The 24,513-nt window shown below is 36.4% G+C and overlaps 1 protein-coding gene across 3 annotated transcripts in view; it reads right to left on the minus strand.

Moving 5' to 3' along the window:
* Positions 1–24,513, minus strand: part of DMD (dystrophin) — a 1,176,878-nt gene that overhangs the window by 696,847 nt on the left and 455,518 nt on the right. For all 3 annotated transcript variants that reach the window (XM_063343608.1, XM_063343591.1, XM_063343600.1), the window contains 5 exons: positions 22,625–22,807; positions 20,995–21,129; positions 20,095–20,244; positions 10,431–10,592; positions 870–980 (listed from right to left, as the gene is read on the minus strand). In XM_063343608.1, coding sequence (XP_063199678.1) covers positions 870–980; positions 10,431–10,592; positions 20,095–20,244; positions 20,995–21,129; positions 22,625–22,807 — 741 coding nt within the window. The remainder of the gene's footprint in view (positions 1–869; positions 981–10,430; positions 10,593–20,094; positions 20,245–20,994; positions 21,130–22,624; positions 22,808–24,513) is intronic.

Consider the following 24,513-nt stretch of genomic DNA (forward strand, 5'->3'; position numbering starts at 1 on the left):
AAGGAAAAGTAAATATTCTCAACAAAGACAAGCTAGTTCTGTAGATAAGAGGAAACATTTAAAAAAAAAAAATCAACTTGTTCATTTCAAATTAACTAACTGTTAAAAAAGCCATTAATGCTACCCATAATAAAATATAAAACTGAAGCTAAGATACTTAGAAATATTTGTCAGAGATGAAGAAAAATATGTCCTTGTTTACTGCTAATACCATAACAAAATTCTTTGTCTTTCTTAACGAATTATAACTATTTGTTTTGCAGCCTGGAGAACTTTGTCACTAGTGCCAAAAACAAAAGCAGCAAAACAGTCAAGAACCCATCACAGATTAATGGGTAAAAATATGTATTGTTCCTGTTAATTAAGTCTTCTTCAATTTCACACGGGTCTCTCTATGTCTATTAAGCTAGATGAAATAATGCATTAGCTAGCATTTTAAATCAATGACTGCAATGCACTGCTCAGCATAGATTTGTCTTTCAAATACAGTTCTACCAAATATTTCCCCATACTGTTAACTGTAAATATTTTCAAACAGCTCAAAGGGTACACCAAAAAGCCTCACTGTAGTTTTAGTTCTTGCAACCACAGTGCATTCAAAACACCCATTATATAGCGTCCCTACCAGTTGGTTACCTCAGCTCTGCGTACCCTAGAGCTGCTGTCAACTCGATAGGAAGGCTGTAACAAAAAAATGAGCAGTAAGAAGATATGGATGATATGCTTTATCCACTCTAATTTCCTGGCTAGAAAGGAGCAGGTAAAACAGAAGAGATATCTTAAGAACACTTCACATCACAGTAATACTACTACTCATGCTGTTTGTTTGCATGAGTGAAGAAAAAACGGAGGAAATAAAACTTGCATACCTGTGCCACATCAATTTGGGAAAGCACTCTTTTGGCAGCATCTTTACCCCGGTTTCGTTTCTTCATTTCTTCCAAACTAATCTCATGGCTTGTTAATTCAGATTGTATTTTCTATTGAAAAACAAAGACAGTAATCATCAGGGTTTGAAGAAAATGTTTATGTTGTTAATGTTATTTGGAACAGTTGATTTTGAAAGATATTAAACAGGAGTACTACACTATGTAATGAATTATTAGAGGAAATTATTCTTTCTTGTTCACCACCCTGTAAATTATTCAGTTTCGTTTCCCTCAATCATAATAAAACCTTCTTCTCCTGCTCAAACATACATAACTCTGACATCATGGCACTAATAACATAATCTTGTTAAGGAAATTGTGATTATAGGCAAAAAAATATAGATTTCTTTCTTCTGAAGGAAAACAAATATTTTCATTGGGAAGCAAATTAAAAATTAATAATAGAAAAGAAAAATACAAATAGAGAAGTGATTTGTTTCACTATTCTTGTTTCTTAACATTTTCACAGCATCATTGGCAAGTTGAGAGAAAACTGATCCAAGTGTCAGTTGTATAACAACATCTCCATGTCATAGAGTTGCGTTATATCTAAAACGGTATACAAGTTGTGGCATATTACTAACCAGAATCTACGTTCGGTATCTGCAGATACGCTAAATGCATAATGACATGTAGGTCATTAATACACTAACTTAATCTATTTTCTAACGCACGTTTCTGTTTATCTCTTCCTGCAAAATGAGTGTGCAATCAAATCATCACAAGCAAAAACATCAGCATTGTTGGTTCACCATAAATCAACCTTAGAAGAAACAATTACCTTAGGCAGCATTGGCTAGTGCAATGTAATGAAAAAGAACTCCCATAAAGTATATCAATACAACATCATTTAGAACAATTCACATATTTTTATGTTTAAATTGTTAGAAAATGAGAAACTGTTATTAGAAGAATTGCTACACAAGACTACTGAGAACAATTACCCTATAAAATAAAGACAAGGCATGTTCCCACCAGGAAAGGTATTTGAGGCCATTACTTCTGCATGAAAAAGTGAGTTTAGGTTTAATCTTTTTTTTCTATGGTATACAAGCATTCTCAGATACTCTAAAGACTAGCCTTAAGTTTAAATACATGCACGTGCATTTATCTTACACTACAGTAACTTGTAAAATATGAAAACTATGTAGTTCAAAAGACCACAAAGAATTATGCAAGTGAAGGAAAGTGGTTTTAAAATGACAATTTGATCCTTTAAAGTTTGATTATAAGTAAAAGTGAATAAATAGGTATTTTTAATCACATTTTCATAGCTTATTAAGTACAAAGCTGCATACACTGTATGCTGCCTACTTTATAGGTATATTACATAGTTATAATGACTTGTATAACATTATAATGTTTTGTATATTACAACATTGTGTCAAAAGCAGTTTTTCATATACAGACAACTATTAAGTCATTACTAAATTTAATTGCAAAAATATATTTATGAGTCTAAACTATCCAGTACTATTTAGAAAAATAAAATATTTTTCTGAAGCAAAGCATTTGTAAAAGTAAAATGACTGACAGAAAGTTATCAATTGAGATGAAATTTTTCATTTAAAATTATCATAATTGTACATTTTCTATTTTTCCTATTTTGAGTTCTCCTTGTCGAGGTCAGCAGTATTTGGAGCAAGTAATAGAATTTTTATAAATATGATATTTTAGTTTTGAGAAAGCAAAGACAGTCAATTAAAAGGATAATGCAATCAAGGAGAGCAGGTTTATTTAATAGTTTATTTTCTCCTTGTCTAAGTTTAAAATTTCCCCCTTGAAATGTACTACAATTGTAACAGGATTATTTTCTGTATTTGTGCAGCACATGGACCAAATTGTTGGTGGTGACACAGCATTAGTTAGCTCCTGAAGCCAAATAATTTCTTGACGTCTTGTAAGTCAGAACTGTATATATAAGGAAGAAGCAAGTCTGAATGTTAGAAAAACAAGCTATATCACATTCAGTGTTTCAAGTGTTTGCTTCTGCACCTCATCAATTAACTAACTTTTGGTTGTATTTTCCAGTTTACTTTATTCAACCTCTGAGCCACTCTGGAAAGCATATAATTGAACAGTTCTTATCTGAATAGGTCAGAACAGCACAGTACAGATAAGAGTATAGTGTTTAAGCAATTAGGTATTATGGGACATTGCATGGAGATTGTCCTATCTTACTTTTTTAAATTGCTCTGCAGGAAAGAGATGAAGCGTCACCTATTCTGACATTAAAATGCAGAATTAGAGAGAACAAACACATTACAGTAAAGCTTAAAAGAAAAGTTAGTAAGGATTATAGCAAGAAAAGATTTTTTTATATTTGCCACTGCTGTTCACAGGCAGAAAGATGAAACCAGTCCTGAACAGATCTAAGAGACTTAACATCTGCCTATGATGCCCCTTTGGGTTCAGTTTTGACATGATTATTTTGACTTTTTTATCTGTTTTGACTCATGAATTTATTACATTGTCTTCTAAACATCCACAAAACCCCACTAATTTTATTTTTCCATTTAGATTATTCCCACCTCTGCTTTTCTCAGTGGTTCCTGTCTATTTTGTCTCTTAATAAAGAGTAAAAACTATCTTCATTTCATTTCTAGAACATCACCATAAAATGTAGTGTATGCAACTAATAAATACTACTGTGCATAAATTATTGTGTCATACAGTTTAAGGATTCTCATTTTCCATCACTGGCATTTTTTCAGGAATTTTAATAATTTGCAAAACTTTATATATATATATATAAAAATTATAAATATATATAAAACCTAATTATATTTACAAGACCTATTCTAACGAGGACCACTTCTAGAACAAAAAGATTTTGGTCCCAAGGGCACACAATACATTATCTCTCTTAATTACTGGTCTTAATTTTAAAAAGACGAAAAGTGAAAAGCAGAGAGTCTTGCTATATTAACAGCAAAAAGCAGAGAATTGGCAGCGTAGCCAGTTCTTGGAAAAAGCTTTCCTATTGTGAATCAGAGAAAGGAAAGCCAAAAGAACCAACATGACTACTTGTCTCATTAACTCTGTAACATTATTTGCAACAGAAAATTGAACTAGAAGGTTTGATTATATGTCACTTCCCATCAATACCTGCTACCGTAATTAGAAAATCAGTCATCATATTGACAAAACAAAGAAATGCAATATCCAGCAAAATCATAACAAAAGAGAGTATTTTTGGAAGGAAAAAAACCCAAACAACAAAACAAAACCCAAACCCGCAACCTTGTGTATTTAATTAAAAGGAAGTGATTTATTTATAATCAAAGGTTAAAAATACAAACTCATAATATACACAGAACTACTATTGTGGAATAATGGCTGAAAAGACAAGATTAGATGGAGTGCACATCTAATATGCAAACACAGATTTTAGTATGAGTAACACTGAATGGACTAGACTACAAAAACAGCTGACGGTTCCCGTTGATTTAGTACCAGGAAGTTGAAAAAAAGTTTAAAAGACACTCTGGAAAACATAATGGTGAAAATGCTTTCTCATGGTAGATCAGGGAACCATTTTCCACCCCAGAACTGGGAGCAACTTCTCGTCTCTTTTGTTTGCTCCTTAAGAAGGAAGAAGACTCTGTTTGTTCTGTTCTTCAAGGAATGGGGCAAGGTCACAGGAGATGTATATTATAAAGCACATTATTCTCCAAGACATCTTAATTTCATGTTGCCAGACCTCATTGTATTGTATTGTATTAGTTGCCAGAAATTCATAACACAGGGAAGAATTACTTTGCAGTCAACATTGACTACATCACCAAGGATCACCAAATGGATAACTTCTCAAAAGCTGGATGAATCCAGAAGAAGAAAGATACAAGTGATACATATATAAGCACATTCCAAGATGGGACAGGGAACTCTGATGTAATCTGAACTCAGAATGAGCAAAAAATACGTGAAATATTTCCTATGAGCACGCACTGTAATGAGAATGGCCAATTTACTAGTCTCAATTTGATTTATAAATTTCCACAAAAAATCCACTAAACAAATTGTAGCTCATTAAACATTGTGGCAGTAAAGGGATTAGGTTAAAATAAAGCTGCTAGAATTAACTATACTTCCTTTTTTTCCTTCCGATTTCTCTTTAAAGCGCATTGCAGAAAAATGATTCACTAAATTCCTGTTTACTAATTAAAAACCTGTTTATAAAATCTGTACAAAAAGGCTATTTCATCCTGTGACAAAAAAGTGGTCAAATACTCAAGGAGAAACATGTTCTATTTTCTCCATGGGAAGCTTAATGAAAAACATCGAAAGGCTTTCCATTCGAAAGCAAAGATTTGTGGAAAGACTGGGTGATACACTAGAGAGGGGTAGATCCTTAAACAGAGGACACTTGGATCTCTTAGGCTATATATAGTAAACAGAAAGACCTTTTTATACCTCTCTGTGACCTTGCAAGGGTTGGTCCTTTCCTCACAAGATTTCTTTCCTGCCTAGAAACTTTCAGCAGCATCCTGAGATGTAGGCAGAATCTATGGTAGGTAGATGCAGGTAACCCTGCTGTGGCACTGTCCCTTGCTCTCACATGCGTTCCGGCAGTGGGAGACTGCACGCCTCAGTCCAGGGGTAACATCCTTTTCTGTCCCCCTGGGCTCTCAGAAGTGGCTCAGCACATTTGTTTGCTCTCAGATAGAAGGTTTTCCCCCTAGTTTGGAGGATGCCATAAAATAAGTATGCTGATCTCTTCTTATAGAAATTTTAAGCAGAAAATGCTACACAAAACACACTACACAAAATAAACTAAGAAGTTATACTATCCTCTACTACATCCATGTTCATCTGTCCATATTCCAAGTTCTCCAGCAAAATATATCAGGCAATACTAGTATTGGGTAATTGAATAATGTTTAGTTCTCAAGAACTGAAAATTTCATAGCCAGAATAGCAAATCTTTCAGCAGTGAGCAGTGGACCTGAAGACAAGCGCGCTTAGACTACCTTAAGTTTTTTCCACTGTTTGTTCTAGGAAAACAAGTTCTAAACTTAGTCTAGAACACCATTTTTTTTACTATGGATTTCATTAAGATCTCCTACATAAGAAGGCCTGGACTTGACAGCAATGCTATGAGTTCTGCAGTGGCACAAGAAGGTAATGACAGTATGACATGATTCAGGCAAAACAGTGAACTCCTAATTGTTCTCTGCTTTTTTTGTTAACTAATTCATTATGAACTCAAATTATACTAGATTACCTTTGTAATTAATGAGTCCTTCATATAACTCTTACATCAAAATTGCTTGGATACAAATTTGCATACTTGGCTCTTGAATTGCAGAGAACAGCTTGCCAGCTCTTCTTGGTGTATTAGGTTTTCTGATTTGTATTTCTTGAAATACTACTCAGTTAGCCTCACAGATCTCAAGAATGGTGCTCACTTTAACCTCATTTTTGCTTATTTTTGTGATTCCTATCAATGTCTAAGGAGTCAGATCTCAGCCTAATGTACAGAGAAAATAAAACATTTAGAAAGCGTTCTATTAAGTTACTCTTTACAAATGGAAATATGATGACTCTAGCAGACATAAAAGAAAATATCTGAAACAATTTCAGAACTGTTAGCGGTTACCTTTGAAAACTCTGAAAGGATAAACAAAGCACCAGAAGATTAGAAAAATAAAACTGAAGTACCTATCTTTAAAAGCACAAAAAGAATATGTGCTGATGATGTCACACCTTTGCAAAAAAAGAAGAAAAGCATATAATACTTATAGAAGATGATGTTACAGCACAGATGACATGCAGGAAAGTCTCAACAAGAACAGTATACTTAGTTTTGGACACTACTCTTCAGGAAAGATTCATTGAAGAGTCCAAATGAGAAAAGCAAATCATTAGACAATAGAAACATGATTGGCAAACAAGACTGAGTAAGTTGGGTATGACAAATGCAGTTTGTGCAGTCAAAACACAGCTAATGCAGTGTTGAGATGCTATGGAGATGTGCAGAGTGTGAGAATCTGTATAGTATAGAAATCTGCATAGATATTCTAACTTAATACGTAACAAAATGTAAGCTTACCCTTCTGAAAAACACTTATCAGCTATTCCCTCTTTAACCACTGATCTACACATGGCTGAACAAAATCTCACAATTTCCATCACAGAAAAAGTAAATGTAAATACCTTTAACATTAGACATTTTACTAAGTAGACAAGTGTGAATTCTTTGTCCCAAAATATTAGTCAGAAGGCAATGAAGCATGGCATTATTCTTGTCAAGCAACACATTGCACAACTGAACAACTCTTCGATTATAACATCACATTAACTTTGGGTTTGAACATGGCACAATGATATTTTAAAAACAGATTAATAACCATCTTCACTTAGAAAATAGTCAGGTGTGTAGTGCTTATTACTACAGAACTGAAATTCTTCAATGAGTTTGCTGAAAAGGCAAAGTATATTACTTTTGCTTTTCTCAGAAACACAATATTGTTGATTTTTTTCTCCACATTGCATTTTACATAAGTCTACAGGGAGAACAACAGACAAGTGATTTTTCACATGCAGGTGAGAAGTGAAATAAGTGTATTTTCTGTACCATAATATAAAAACGCCCATGTGATCACTCAGACTACACAGAAGTACAAAGTGGAGATTCTCTTTTCCATCACAAGTTATTAAATACAAATCTAAAAATAATTATCTGAAAAATATTTTGCCATATAAATGTAATATTTTCAGTACAGATTTATTTTCTTACTGTCAGTTAGAGAGTACTTGAAACAAAGCCAGCAACTGGAAAATTCCTGTGATGACAACTTAATTCCTTGTATTTTCTTGGTAAATGTAGGGAAATTAAAGCCTTCAGCTGGGATCATGAGATCAAGCACACAAACAAGTAATCTTTCCTTATGGAATATTGTTTTAGACTTTACCTCATTCCAGCTTTTTTCATCATTAGACCTTGAGGAATCTGACCTGATTTATCTGTGTGGTTGCTGTTAGATTGTTTTGGCTGAATACAGCATCTTTAGTTGCACTCAAAATGAGTTGGGTGGCAGTGGCTCTCTAGCATTAAATTCCCAGTGCCACATGGTGGAGTAAGAAGCACACAGAATTTACATTCAAAAAATGATCCAAAGGAGAAGCCGAACAGCACATACTTAACTCCCCTTTCTTTCTGCCTACTTTCTGAATAAACTGAACTGATCGTTTCACTTAAAAAGAGGAGCTAAATATAATTTCCTTTTCTCAGATTCATTTCCAATCAGCTGAACGAAAGATTATTCCTCCGATCAACGCAGTAAACAGATTTGAATTTCTGAAGCAAACACACAGAGCTCCCAAACCATCAACAGCTTTCTGATTATAAATTCTCCCATATGTTCTTTCAGAAATGCAACACATATTGCTAAACGGTGTGCAAAATCCCTCAGCATGGATAAACTGACCCCTGCCCAGAAAGCAACATCATTGACTGAAAGATTCCCATTCCAGCCATGCAGACACTATTACAGGGTGTCTTACATGAATTAACTGTTTTCAGCTCTACAAAAGAGCTGTGCCAGCGGAAGCTCCACAGGAGATGTGGCCATTCAGTATGTGCCTATTCTGCCACTGGTTGGCATGGCCATTCAGTAAAGGAATGACTTGGTATATTTACCCTCATGAAATTTGTTGTTTATCCCCTTTCCCTATAAGGATTTTAAAGAGCTTCAAGACTGAACTTCAGAGAACTTCAATATTTGCATTAAATCTGTTCAGTTCTTAATTAAGTTTTTTTCATTAGGTCCCACTGGCATCTTAAAGTAAAAACATGAAAGGGAAAACTCAGCAGCTTCTACGGTGGTTTTCCCACAGTGGATATAGTATAATCAGGTGAACCTGACATCAGACAATAAAATCTCAAGAACAAAAACAAGTTCTGCAAAAGCACTGAGCTGAAATTTTCACATGAAAGTGTGCTAATTAAGGCCGGTTGAGTTTTGTGCTGCTTCAGTTGTTGGAAGTTCTGAATTACTTCCTTTTACACAGCCTGTAATCAATTGCCAATGCTGTACCTGAGGACGCACATAAACCAGATGCATCCATGGGATATATGAAGCACAATCGAAAATTACTACAGTGTAAGGGTCCAAATACATCAGAAAAAAGCACACTTTCATATCAAATTTTTCTTATGTATTAGTTATATAATTATAAGAGGAGAAATTAAACTGACACGTCTTTAACAAATAATGATTTGTATCCTATTTCATTAAATAATTATTTACATTATTCATATTTCATGGAAGGAGAAAATGGATAACTAACATAGCTTAGGATTCAAACTGAAACAATAATTCGCCTGAATCTGATCCTATTCTTATACTGATGTAAATTAGAAGCAAATAATTTAGAATCAGTTTCAAAGTAAGACTGAATGCAAATATGATCCTGTTTTCTAAATATAACTTTTTTAATTCATACACACACAAAAAATATCTGCATGTACTTGCAAACACACACGCATACACACACACACAAAGCAACTGAAAGGTACTTCTATCTACATTTAAATTCAAAAGACATGGAAACTGTTATTGTTAAACGAAAGAAAACATGATTTTCAGGGCCACGTATATTCAGCTCTGAATGTATTTAAGATCATCTAAGCTACTGCATGTAAGACACTCATTTTTTAGAATGATTTAAAACTCTACAGGCATGATAGAAAAAACACAATTGAATGCATCTTCTAAAACCATTATCAAGCATTCATTTTCAATTTCCCTGTAGCCTTTTTTGTTTGTTTGTTTACTTTTGTAATCTGACTTCCTAAATTTAGATGGAATATACAGAAAAGTTGCTGTACATAATATTGTAAACTATTAATAACTTTATACCAGAGCTATTTTGTTTTATTTAATTTGTATTGCTACCACATTAATGTTGCAGTAAAACAAATGTTATAGAAGAAAGAATGAAAGAGTAAAAGTAAGAATTAAATTTATTTCAAAGACTCAATAATTTCTAAGGAATGGAAAAAGCTGTTTCTGTTAAACTTACATGAGCTGTAAAAATGGAAATATAAGTATATTTATGTGCACATCATGAAATAATTAATAATGTTGTCTATGTTTCAATAATTTAGTAACAATCCCTGGGCCACGTAATCAACTTTGTAAAAGCGCCATCTAAGAGTAGGGAAGATAATGAGTTTCTTCTTTCTAAGATGTGAACTGCATTTTAAATGGTCACACTGTTTGTCATTTTAAAATTACTGCATAGTCTTCCATGACATTTCTAGTTCTTTAAATTTTCTGGACAGGTATATAATATAAATCAGAAGGAAAATATGACTTTATTAGAAGATTAGCTTGAACTTCTTGAAGTAATTCTACCTAAAATTTACTTGCACTTTCCTACTGATCGTGTTGCAAATCCTCGTTATTAACATGAGGCTGAGGAACAACCAAACACTCTTTGGCTGACTGAGAACACCAGTAAGCACGTCAGTTCAACCTGTATATAACTTACCTGTGCTTCCTGAGGCACCTGTGCTGCATCAACTCTGTCTGCAATGTAGGCCGTTAGCTGTTTGTCAATAACAGCAAGAGACTCTTGGATTAAGCGGAGGGTTTTGTCAGTCTCCTGGGCAGACTGAATACTCTGTTCAAGACTCTTTTGTCTTCTCACGGCCTAAAAACAATGACAATGTTATCAATATTCACAGTAATAATGCATATAATACATTTTTTTCCTCACGATTTTTTTCAAAAAATGCAGGCTAAGAATCAAAACTAGTACTCCTGACTTGTGCTCATCCACCTTTTTGTATGATAAGTTGCGCATCTTTTTGCCACCCATTCAGTTCTTTTTCGTAAGACACAAACAAAACCCCAGATTGCACAGGCAAGTTCTAAAAAACGTAGGACCCTGAAAAAGCAATGCATGCATTGAGGATTTCTATACAGAGTGAAAGTTGGCAAAGCTGCATAATAAACCCATCCTGATAGTGCAGTCTTTCATTCTGAGGCGTAGCAGTCCTCCTGATGTTATTATACAGTTCAAGGGATTTTGTTTACTGAGAATAGGGTTACTGTCATCACAATCCCATCTAGGACAATCCACTTCAGTAAGTGAGAGGGATAAAGACTCTCTTGAGAAGGAACTCTCTTATATGAAGTATAAATAGCTGTCTGGAACAGAGGCGATGCCTACTTGAGAAAAAAAAAGAGACGGATCCTTGTCTTGTGTTGTCTGTGGACTTGCCCCCTATTATCACCCTAACCATAGTCTCTTTTAATCTAGCAAGTTGATTTTTGCTTCTACTCCACCACCACTGCCTACCAAATCCTCTTTTCGAGAAGGATGCTTTCCTTTCAAAGGAGCTCACTTTATGGTTTACCAAATCAGAACAATAAATTCTCCTTCCAAGTTGTCCTTAAAACACACATATATTTAAACACTTGACATAAATGGGTTACCTTTAAGTATTATTTGTAACAGTTTAATACGGTATTTAGCAGGTAGTAAATAACCTGGTACCTTCTTCCATCTGCCATCGTATCCTCCTGCAGACTCATATTTTACTAAGACTACAGCTTCTGCCTAGCAGAGTTTCTGCTTTATACAAAGCACATAATAATTACCAACAATCTCAAATGCAATACAGATTTTCTCTGTACAAGCCTAGCCATACTGCTGACCACAGAATAAAGTGACTAACTTTCTTTGACATGAATCAAAGGAGGAGAGGAAGCAAGCAAGCACTCTTTAAATAACATTGAAAGGTGTCCTGCCATTTTTCAAGTCAAATCACACTCTTTCTTTGGTGAGCCAGCTATACTTTAATTTGATTTCATACCTATTGCAAAACCCTTGCCTTGAACAAAAATATCTCTCAGCAATTCAGTGAGAATATCTGATGTATCTGTACCTTCTTCACGGAGCTCAGATTCTTATAGAGCTTCACATTTAAGAAATGAAAAAGATTATTTCTTGTGAGCATTCTTGCTAGCTGTTTGAGTTAGTTAAAGGACAGGGATCCAATCAGTATTTACTATATTTGTATTTGTAAGCTGCTTTGTGCTATTTCAAAACAGCTGATCAGATAACCTTGTATCGCTGCCAGTTCCAGGAACCTTCCATGGAACTGAGCAGCTTTACATATGAGACCCACGCTGTCAGTGTTAATGGAAGCACCTGAGCCACTAAGGTACTATTACCCTCCCAAATGAACCATTAAAACTGTAACTTCACAGTACGGTACCAAGACCTGCCATTTAAATGATTCATCGGATTTGAGATTTTATATTACAATGTTCTCAGCCTGTTCAAAGCAGTGGGGTTAAAAACCACAGCTTCCATTTACCTTGGCATTTCTTACAACTAATTTATAAGCCTGGCTAAGATACACTCACTCTCTACCTTCCCATTGGCATCACTGTACAGTAGATTGAAAGACACGTTAGATCAGAAACAGGGCAAGTAGCTTTCTACAGCGCATGGGTAAAGGCATCCTCCTGGATGCATGGAAGAAAACCTCTTTGCCTTTACCGATCTCTTTGGATAACTGGTAGGACTAACCTACATACATAGTCCATTCGTACTGAGGGCTGCAGTGCCCTGATGTTCAGAAAAGCTCACCATTTAAAGTAAGACACTGAGAAAGTTCCATTCTTATCAGTCATTAAAATAAGTGCCTGCACTTTCTGGAAAATTCAATATACTGGACACAAACTCGGTGCTACCTCCTTCTGAAAAACTTTTATAGCAATACTTGAAGCTTTGAACTTTTGTTAAATGACCCACGCTAACAAATATTTGCAGTTAGGCACTTGGCTTAAGTATAGAAAAATTTGCTGCCAGCCTCAGGAGAAGCTTGCATGCATGTAATGAAGTAGTTACTGCTGCCCGGAAACTCACAGAAAGTCTTAAAATTGTATGACAGATGTGGTAATTGAGAAATAGTCACCTCTGTGCTGATATCAGCAGAAACTATGTATATCAAAGTCCTGTTATAGAATACAACTGGAAAAATGAAAACATTCCCAAACTCATTGATTGAATATTAAAGCAGATAAAGTTAAGAAATAAGGACAACAAATCCTTGCCTGAGTCTGCCAATTTTTATGGCTGTATTTGAAACAAATATGAAGTCAGATAAACATATATAAGCATGCTTGTGATATTTATGTGCACACAAAGTACGTATGTACACACACACTCAAAGACAAAACATTCTCCTTTCATTGTCTTCAGAGATAATTTGATTACAGCCTGAGAAACCTGCGTGACATTTTGTATCTTCCAATTGAGGTGAAAATACATCTTTTCCAAAAACCCTGAACAGTTTAGTTGAATGAATGGATGGTATCAGACCAAGATGTGAATGCAGCGGTATGAGAGAGGAAATATTTTGGCACTGGGAGCAGAACCGCACAGCTGAATGCTGGGCAATGGCACCTTCACAGTTGTGATGATTTTCTCAGATATAAATGGGGGCTGCTTTAACTTTTTTGCTTGTATTGATTACAGGGAACAGACCCCATCCTGCAGGCTCACCTAAAGTCAAGCCTCTACCCTGACCCTGCTCAATTCACACAACAAATGTAACGGAAAAAGCCTTCACAATAATCTTATTAAAGGTACAATACAATCATTTAATGTAAGATATTTCTCCAGTACACGACGGCTGACTCAAAAACCTAATCCTGTTCACTAAGTCAGTCCCTGGCACTATCACTGGCATTGCAGAACACTTATCAATTCAGTCAAGGGAAATGCCACAATATGGAGGAGGCTTCTTCTTCTCTTTCAGTAGGAAGGAGAGTTACTGATGGAGGTAAGCATTAGAGGGCTTTACAAAAAGGGGCAGACATACCACACGCTTACACCTGTCAACCTGAGCTTCAGATTTGTCCTTAAAACTTATATATCTGTGCGTGTGAAAATCTATATATGCGTATTTTTAAAAGACGTGTGAAAGTTGAAATGTCATATATCTATAATATAAAAATATCTTAACCTATGTTGTACTGTTTTTTTTGGGGGGTGTGTGTTTTGTTTTTTGTTTTTTGTTTGTTTGTTTTTCTCTGAAAGATTATGGTTTTTCTATTCCTCTGTGGAAGAAATAGATGGTTTAGGTTTAACATCACAGTGTATAAATGGGTCTGAGGACATAACAGAAAGCTCTAGCTCTGCTATCAGATCATAGTCAACAAAGCTGAAGGCTTTTGTCTCTAAAGGGAAGTGTCTGACAGTTAATTGCTAAATAGGAAATCTCAGGAAAATAACCAACTGTTTAATTATTTCTGAGCCAGTGAAATGTTGACAGCTGTCAAGGAAAATAAAAACAAACAACAAAATCTGCCGTTAGGCACTAAAAGAATGAAAGAGAAAAGCAAAAATATTTATGGACTGATTTTTTTTTTTAAATCTCTAGACATTTTTATAGATTTTTAGTTATTTTTTATGATTAAGCGTAACATTTGTTTTTTATTGCTTTCTTGCATATGCTTTTTATTGCATAAATCTGTTTACAATTTAACAAAGATCAATGGTAAATGCAGGAAATGGTAACTTTGCGTATTATCCATATAAAATCCGTATAAATGGCTGCATCGAGAGGCAATCAAATATCAGGAAAGCTGGAGGTGTTCAAACAGTTGCTTATGACTATAGCTTGTTCTTTGATGTTGAATGTTACAAAGCTACGTTTAGAGACATTGCCACTTTTTCCTTAAATAATACATTTCATGTATTTAATTACATTAGTCATGCATGCAGTTACTAAGATGGTAGTTAGAGTTTTATGGTTAAAACTAAGTAGAGTTTTGTTGTTGAGGTAACAACTGCTGTAGTCAGCAGTTATGCTGTGGGAAAAAAATAGAACAAAACTTTCCAAAATTATAGTAATTTTACTACAGGGTATATTTATTTAAAATGTAGAAGAAAATTCATTAATTAGCTTATAAATTACAGCTCATGGAAAAGGGTCTGTTATGAAAGGCATGAATACATTAGCTCTTTTTTTTGGTCTCAGTTATACTCTCTAATTATTGAGAAATGTTACTGCAGGATAAAGCTGAGAAGTTAAAAGTTAGAAAACTTTAAAATTCCTTCTTAACTTGTTTAAATTACTTTAGAATTTAATCTAATTCTTGGTGTTATAATGGTTGTGTCTGAGAGATAGTACAACATCTCTACATTTTGCATTAAATTGTTAATATGTTAATATATGCTTTTTTGTTTGGAATCAGAGTGGATTAGTGTTTAGATTTAAACTAGAAACACCTTTTCTAACATTCAAAGCATTCATTTCGGGCTGAGGAATTTTTAATACCCTCCAAGCTAGAACTAATTCTTCCACAAATTCTAGTAATATTTCACAGTGTGTTTTTAAAGTAACTGGCTACAAACATTTGACCGTTTAGCAACAAAGGGATATTCGTCTTTGATCAACTGTATTCCAAACCTGCAAACTATACCAAAGAGGCCATCTTTATCTCTTTAGGTTATCACTGCAGACAAACAGTGCCTCAGAACTTGTAAAAGCAGCCCTCTTAGCAGCCTTCAAAGCAATCACGTGGAGATGGGGCATGAAGAATTCTTTCTCCTCTTGAGAAGAGACCAAAACAGAAAAATTATGTCAAATGATGCATGTGTGCTCTTTGAAAGGAACAAAGGGTAATCTTGAGGGCAGTCCTAAAAGAAATTAAGAGACAGTCCCCCAAGAATAAAAATTGAATCTAGTGTAAAGCCCATCTGAACAACAATGTTTTACACCGTTTTTTGCAAGCATAGTCTCAAGAATATGTAGCTGACATTTTTGAAGCTTGCTGGACTTGATGTAAATCACTTTCGGCATTACAGGGGATGATAGCCACTTGCAATACTAGCTTGAAGTTCTTGAGGCAACAGTGTTTTTTAGATCCAATATAGAGAGTTGTAAACGAATCAGACCTTGAAAAGTAAAGATAGGGTATATGCCACTTATCGATCAGCTCCAGATGTTCAAAAGCAAACTAAACACACTCAGTCTCTGTTAACTAAAGAAGATAAGGCATATAAACATAAAGCCGTTATCTGCCTTTAAAAATGAATCTCTATCTCAGTAGCAATGCTGAATTGTCTTGCAGCATCATTCATATGGAAGTGGTTTGGTTTGGTTACTCTATTAGTAATGAATAAGTATTTCACATATCAGTTTCTGCCAACATGAGCTTATTGCCTTGGTAATTACCTGCACAATTAGTCAAATAAAAATAAATAACTTAACCACATTAGGACATCCTATTAGTCTGTCTGAAGTAGAAGTGACCTTGAACACAAGCCGAATAGTGCGATGTGTCTGCAATGTATTTTTATGCAAGGAGAGTGCATGCTGTTTGGATTTCAACAGGGCTACACAAACAGCACAGAAAATTCAGTGTCCGTAATCCATGAAAAAGAATGTGTGAGACTTCAGTGGAAAAATTAATAAAACATTTTGTTGTAGAAAACATGCAGTAAATAAGTGGTGTGACTGAGTCCCTTGAGTTTGAAATAGTTTCTTTACAGCTCTTATATTCACATACAGATCTCACTCACCATTAGTATTTGACTACTAAATATCAGATCAAGCTTTTAAAGAAGGATGGGGGGGGGGCTCCCCCCTCACTCCCTGCTTTTTGTCTGTATTTAAATTACATTGGATTGCAGTGAATACATTTCTAATATATTTTGCTTATATAGTCTAGTCATCCAAATTGTCTCCAGAATTACACAGTACATCTTCATGTTGCACCTTCCACATTTAACCCCTGCAGCTGGCATAAATTTTGATTCAATGCCTATTATTGTGAAGAATTAATAGTATTCATCCGTCACTCAGCAAGACTATTTGAAAGTCCATTTTTCACACACTGGAAGACCTCTGCATATTCCCAGTGTTCTCCTGCAAGTCAGGAATGAAACAAAAGATACAAAGAAGCAGAATTCCAGGGAATGCATCTGCTTTCAAAACAAACAAAAAAAAAAAAACAAAAAAAAAAAAAAAGAAAAAGCAGGCTATGTTTAATTTTCTGTTCTGATACTGCCTTGTTACTCTGTCCTGTAAGGTTGTTCTGTGTTTATTTAGAGTTTGTCCTCATCTTTGTTACTTGTAAACTACTAGTAGTTGAGCTATTTCCTTATGTATCTTTGGTTATCTAAAAATTCTGGTGAATTCTGTTTCGTCCTGCCATTATAAACGTATACACGCAACTAGTATTAGTACGCACACAAACATATGTTAAATAAATTCCTTGTATTAAAAGTAAATATTCATGCACAAGTATCATAGTCTTGAACTGATTTACCAGCAAAAAAGTATACTGTCCCACTAGTGAGATCTGTCAAAGAATTAGTAAAATTTTCTTCATGGAGTTTGTGACAAAGATTGCTAATCTAGCCTATTGCTAGACTTGAATCTCCTTGTGCCAAATATGTTCATATATTAAAGTATCTTTATAAAATCTTTCATTGATACAAAGAGTAATTTATTGTTTAGTAAAGAATGTATCTGCAAGAGAATGTTACTCATATTTAATTTTGGAAACAGAATCATAGAATCATAGGGTTGGAAGGGACCTCTGGAGATCATCTAGTCCCACCCCCCTGCCAGAGCAGGGTCACCTACAGCAGGTTGCACAGGAACGCGTCCAGGAGGGTTTTGAATATCTCCAGAGCTGGAGACTCCACCACCTCTCTGGGCAGCCTGTGCCAGTGCTCTGCCACCCTCAAAGTAAAGAAGTTCCTCCTTGTGTTTAGGCGGAACTTCCTACGCTCAAGTTTGTGCCCATTGCCTCTTGTCCTGTCACTGGGCACCACTGAAAAGAGCCTGGCCCCATCCTCCTGACACCCACCCTTTAAGTATTTATAAGTGTTGATAAGGTCCCCCCTCAGCTGTCTTTTTTCCAGACTGAAGAGACCCAAATCCCTCAGCCTTTCTTCATAAGAGAGGTGTTCCAGTCCCCTAATCATCTTGGTAGCCCTCTGCTGCACCCTCTCCAGCAGTTCCCTGTCCCTCTTGAACTGGGGAGCCCAGAACTGGACACAGGACTGCAGGTGTGGCCTCACCAGGGCAGAGTAGAGGGGGAGGATGACCTCCCTCAACCTGCTGGCCACACTCTTGATGCACCCCAGGATGCCATTGGCCTTCTTGGCCACGAGGGCACATTGCTGGCTCATGGGCATCCTGTTGTCCACCACAAGTCCCAGGTCTCTTTCCACTGAGCTGCTCTCCAGCAGGTCAGCCCCCAACCTGTACTGGCGCATGGGGTTATTCCTCCCCAGGTGCAGCACCCTACACTTACCCTGGTTGAATTTCATAAGGTTCCTCTTTGCCCAGATCTCCAACCTGTCCAGGTCTCTCTGTATGGCGGCACAGCCTTCTGGTGTGTCAGCCACTCCTCGCCAGCTTTGTGTCATCAGCGACCTTGCTGTGGGTGCACTCTATCCCCTCATCCAGGTCATTGATGAATATATTGAAGAGGACTGGACCCAGTACTGACCCCTGGGGAACACCACTCGTCACTGACCTCCAACTGGACCCTGTGCCCCTAACCACGACCCTCTGAGCTCCGTCTTTCAACCAGTTATCTACCCGCCTTATTGTCCATTCATCAAGCCCACTCTTCCTAAGCTTCCCTATGAGGATGCTGTGGGAGACCGTGTCAAACACCTTGCTTAAGTCAAGGTAGACCACATGTACCGCCCTCCCCTCATCTATCCATCCAGTCATGCCATCGTAGAAGGCTATCAGATTAGTCAGACATGATTTCCCCTTGGTGAATCCATGCTGAGTACTTCTGATAGCTTTCTTTTCCTCCACATGCCTTGAGATGACGCCCAGAAGAAGCTGTTCCATCATCTTTCCAGGGATGGAGGTGAGGCTGACCAGCCTGTAGTTCCCCAGCTCCTCCTTCTTGCCTTTTTTGAAGACTGGAGTGACATTGGCTTTCCTCCAGTCCTCAGGCACCTCGCCTGTTCTCCAGGACCTTTCAAAGATGATGGAGAGCGACCCAGCAATGACTTCCACCAGCTCCCTCAGCACTCTCGGGTGCATCCCATCGGGGCCCATGGACTTGTGAATATCTAATTGATCTAATTGATCCCTCACTCGATCCTCCTCAACCCAAGGGAAGTCTTCTTCTTTCCCCGTTACTTCCCCCAATGCCTGGGACTTCTGAGGGCTGAGCTGAGCAGTAAAGACCGAAGCAAAGAAGGCATTCAGTAACTCCGCCTTCTCCTCATCCTCCGTCACCATGGCTCCTGTTTCATTCAGCAGTGGGCCCACAGCTTCTCTGGTCTTCCTTTTGCTTCCGATATACTTGTAGAAGCCCTTCCTGTTGAGCTTGACATCTCTAGCCAGCTTTAATTCCAAGGCTGCCTTGGCTTTCCTCGTTTCATCCCTGCACGCTCTGGCAGTATTCTTGTAATCCTCCCAAGGGGAGAAGATTAAATCCACTAGATGGTCACTTCAATTTTGAAATTTTAGGGTTACCTATTGTACTTCTTTTAGCTGGGATGCAGTTAATTTTCTTCACAGCAGCCCATATGGTGCTGTGTTTTAGACTGGTGACCAAAACAGTGTTGATAAACAAAGGGATGTTTTAGCTATTGCTGAGCAGTGCTTACACAGTGCCAAGGAAGGCCTTCTCTCTCTCGCTCTGCTCCTCCCAGAGAGTAGGCTGGGGGTGGGCAAGAGGCTGGGAAGGAACACAGCCAGGACAGCTGACCTGATTTGATCAAAGAGATCAAACCACACAGAGTCATGCTCAGCAATGAAAGAGGGCTGGGGAGGCAGTTTTTCCAAAATTGCCATTGCTTGGGAACTGTCTGGGCATTAGTCTCCTGGGGGCGAGCGACTGGTTTTGCATTACTTGCTTTTTCCTTTTTTTTTTTTCTTTCACTTATTAAATTGTCTTTATTTCAATCCAACTCTTGCTTTTGCCTTTACAGTTCTCTCCCCCATCACAGGAGACGTAGTGAGTGAGCGAGCAGCTATAAGTTGCTTTGCTACCTACTGGAGTTAAACCACCACACCTATGCAAAACTTCTGCTTCTAAAATAAGTCTTTGTTTGTGTACTGTTTATGAACTGTACCAACAAAATTTAATAATAGTGCTAGACTGTCAGCTGTTTAATGTGAAGACAGGTCAATTACAAAACATACCTGCTGCTGAAGTTCTTCCCATCGAGTATTGAATTTCTCAAGTTTCTCATTGATCAATTCATCCAAGATTCCACCATCAGTTAAAGTCTGAGCCAATTCCCGAATCTGATTGCGATTGTCTTCTGGATGTCTCATTAAACGCTCCAAAGACTGAAACAAGGTCAAAAAAGAAGTTTGTTTTCCTTTCTGTAAATAAGATTCTACAGAGCAATCAGAATTCCCCTTAAAAACGTAAGTAAGAAACTTCACATTTCATAAAAAATAGAAGTAGAGAGAAAAGAAAAATATCTATGTTCCATGCCTTGACAACAAATGTTCTGTACTACTTATTACCAAAAAGAAAGAAAGATTTTTCACAAAGTAATAAATTGGGTGCTTGATTTTAAAAACATGGACTATGCCCAATGAGTTCAGCGGGAGTATTTATGTACTTAAAAATAAAAAATTTGCTTGCGTGTCTGAACAGATGAAGTTCGAAAGTAAAAACGCATTATCAATGCAATGTTTTGATCCACTAAGAGTATTAACTTAATTTCTACAGATTTGAAAGGTTCCATGAATAAAAATAAAGTAATAATAAACAGAGTTGTAGTGCTAGGATGAAAGCTTGCTCTCTCTGATGTCTTCAACTTTTTGTTGACTGGCTTAAGCGAGGCCACAATTTTTAAGAACATGTATTTCATTGTCACAGAAAATTGTCTATGACATCAGGCATAACACATTTATTTACTCTGTTTCACTTAGATGGATTCGAATTTGTTGAATCAATGAGAACACAGGACTTCCCAAATATTCTGCATCTTGCTCATGTGTAATGTTGATTCATAGTTTGTTTTGAATGTCATGTGACTTACAATGTATTAATACAGGTGATTTGATATTATTTAAGTCAGCACTTACATCGAGAGACTCAGAAATCTCTTCTGCACCTCCCTGGATATTTTCAGTTGCCTTGAGTTTCAGTTCAATCTCATTCAACCATTTATTTTCTGCATCCAAATATGACAATAATTCACGCCAACATGCCCACACCTCCTGATGAAGAAAAAAAAGAGTTTATTGAGATTGGAAATCTCACAGCTAACTTTCACGTATTAAAACATTGAAAACATTGCATGCTTCATCCAGAAAACAACTTGGTTGATATCTGATGGTTATGGTGCCATATAGCTGATTTTTTTCCCCCAGTATATATGTCCCAAATAAATATAATACACAAGCAAAACTTTTCGATTAAACAGAGTAAAACCACAGAAGATAATAGGAAAAAGCGAACACTTTTGCAAAACACAACTTGAAACTTCTGTCTCATGAATTATCCAGTTTATATGCTTTTATGTAAAATTTTCTTGTAATATATAAAAATACAAAAAACTTATAAATTTAAGTCTTTCTTACAAGATGTAGTTAGGTTGCTTATATATTCTGTGTACTAATCACTTAAAGCACAGACTAATAATGTCTAAAAACACTGCTTTCTAGAATTCTGACTGAAGTCTCTACAGAAATTAATTCTAAACAACATTTAGTGCAATTTACAGAACACTTAAGTGCTAGAGTACTAAACATAATGTTGTAAAATGAAATTATGTTCTTACTCTCCTGGAATTAAATTATTGTCTAATATTTTATTTTTACAGTGCCCGAAGATACTTAAATAAGCAGATAAAGATGGCACTTTATACACAAGCGGAACATTTAAATGTCCATAAATCATCTTTTCATTGTTCCTTTTTTGTTAGTAGATGTTAAAATAATTTTATTGAGATGCATTAGGCTGTTTGCAGATAAAGTTTCCCAGAGTGTCATTCTTCTCACCTATCTTTGGTCATATCAAATGTGCCTAGTCTAGGAGGAGGTTACAGAGGGATATTACCACACAAAAACAACATCAATGATCAGGGGGAATCCAGATTATGCACCTAATTTTCCACAATGAAATTTAGAGGAGATAAATTTTACCCAGGTATATAATTGTCCTGTATGAAGTTAGCTATTGCAAATTAGTTCACAACAAAAAATCATACCTAATTCACTGTGACCACTGTATAATATGCAAATAGTCCTATGGCAAGAATCTGTAATGGAGTTTGCCAAAATGGCAGGGTCAACTCAAAATGAGTCAGACATACTCAGCTTGCCAGCAGACCAAATTCTGTTCCCATGCTCAGATAACACAATCTCCAGGGTCAGTTAATCAAAATCCTTAGCCACGGAAGAAAGAAGCCTAGAGGAGTTGGTGAAGACAACGTCACAGGCTTGCTATAGAAGCCAGATGCTTGGCTTAATCTCAAGAGGGATAAGAACCCTAGGCAGGCATTGCTGTCTCTCACCTAAGAGCATGTCTGAGGTTTCTCTTTTAATTTAACTCTCCAGCATATATAAATCTCAACAAGATTTAGGTATATGGCTCATAAAGCGAAGACAGCCTTGGGCTACTCATGATACCATATGATAATACATCTTGGCTGTCTACCTTACTTCAACACTTAGAAGGGCTATAAATACAGCGACTGACAAGATACCCAACCTCCAAAGTTTTGCACTTTCCATTCAGTCTGCTGCAGAGTCGCTGGTAGCTGGTAATTAGAACATCAAGTTCCTTTTTCAAAGCCTCATGAGCTGCAGGTGGAGCCTTTGCTATAAAACTATTCACAGAATCAGTAATAAGCTTCACTTTCACTTCTTTTTGCGTGGCTTCCTCCTTTGCTCTCTGCGGGGAAAGAAAAAAAAAAAAAAAAGAAAAAATAGTTGTAGTCCTGATTTAAGAAGGAAACTCATTTCTAATAGCTCTTACAATTCTCTCTGACAGAATTCTCTCAGAGGGAAAAAGAAAAATGATCCCACAACAAAAACACAAAAAATCAAAAAAAGCCAAGAGCCATTTAATTCTCAGACTTTCTGACATAATCTTGAATACATCCAAAAAACCTTTTTTTTAATTTTGTTGCCAATACATGATATTCAACACGATTTAACATCTTCTCACAGCTATTTAGTTTTCTGAAGCTCTCAGAATAGTAGAACATTTCAATATTTATTTTTTTCCCAAGAAATGCTCCAAATATCTTTGCCATAATACCTTATGAACCACAAATGACAAAACCCCCAAAAATCTGTTGTGTTACAAATCCACTTACACTGGTTTAAAGGTATAATGACAAGCAGCAACATAGAAAAAAAGGAAAACACTTCTGACTGATTTTCCTCTCCTTGCCATTGTTATTAACTTGCATTTAAAGAGAAATTGAGAAAATCATTTTTCTCCAGTGTATATTTTACACTTTCATCACAGCATTAATGTTAATTTCATTCTTACACTTTACAGAGATAGAAAAAACAATGTCAGTATTCACCACCAGTGAACATTGAAGAGAGGACAAAGTGAACATGGAACATTTTGCCAAACAGCACTTTCTGTGTTAAACTTCTCTGCCTAAGGTCTTAACAGAGGACAGACACCAGAAACAAAGATCTGAGGGACACAGAACCGCAAATAGATTGTAAATTAAAACCAATAATTTACAAATCACATGTAACTGATCTGGAACCACCAACCTGCCACCTTTTCCCCATTTTAGCCTATGTAACCACAACAACTGATCAATCCAATTCCCAACTTTCTTTCTCTACCTTTTGCTACTCTTCCCCTTGTTATGTCGTCTCATTAATAAGACGTCAGATTGTCAGAATTGTTTCCTCTGACAATGGGATGGTGTCTATGACTGGAGTCATATTACTACTGAAAACACAGTGATGGTATACATAATGTCATCAGTATGTACTGGTCTTCACAGGAATTTAAGATGAGAACTTCCTGACGACACTAAAATGAAACCTTGTTCCCAACAACCTTCTTTCTCTCTGAGTCTGAGGAAGTCCATGAGCCAGAATGACTGGCATCAGGCTGTCATCGCCAGAGAAAGCTTACTAGGTTGCTCTTGGCTTTCCTCTTTCCTAGCTGTGGGAAGAAATGGGCTGCAGGATGAACAAAGAGTTGTGGTCCAGATTTTGCCTGTTGTGTGACAGGAGGGGTGGCTGCAAGCCTTTGGGGAAAAGGATCATCAGAAGCAGGTGAAGGGATGCATGACAAGTGATCTGGTTCTCTGCATAGGTCGAGGTGTCACAGTTTGAACATCCCCATACTTCAGCTGGAAGTACAGAATATTCACTAGGAAATCCACGGGGATTGTCTAAAACTATTTATTCAACCGAATTTTATTATGCAGTGCAATGTATAAATTTGAGTTTTGTTATTTAATTACTAAAAAAGAATTGTATCTCTGCAGCAGATGTGTACTTTTGATATATTTGTCTCATTTACAATGAATCGAACTTCTTCTGTATATTTCTATAGATTCTGTATATTCCAACTAGCATCAAGTCACTTCTGTCGGTACATAAAGAGATCATCAATTG

This window comes from Chroicocephalus ridibundus, chromosome 1 (genome assembly GCF_963924245.1).
Source record: "Chroicocephalus ridibundus chromosome 1, bChrRid1.1, whole genome shotgun sequence".
In the NCBI taxonomy this organism is placed as follows: domain Eukaryota; kingdom Metazoa; phylum Chordata; class Aves; order Charadriiformes; family Laridae; genus Chroicocephalus; species Chroicocephalus ridibundus.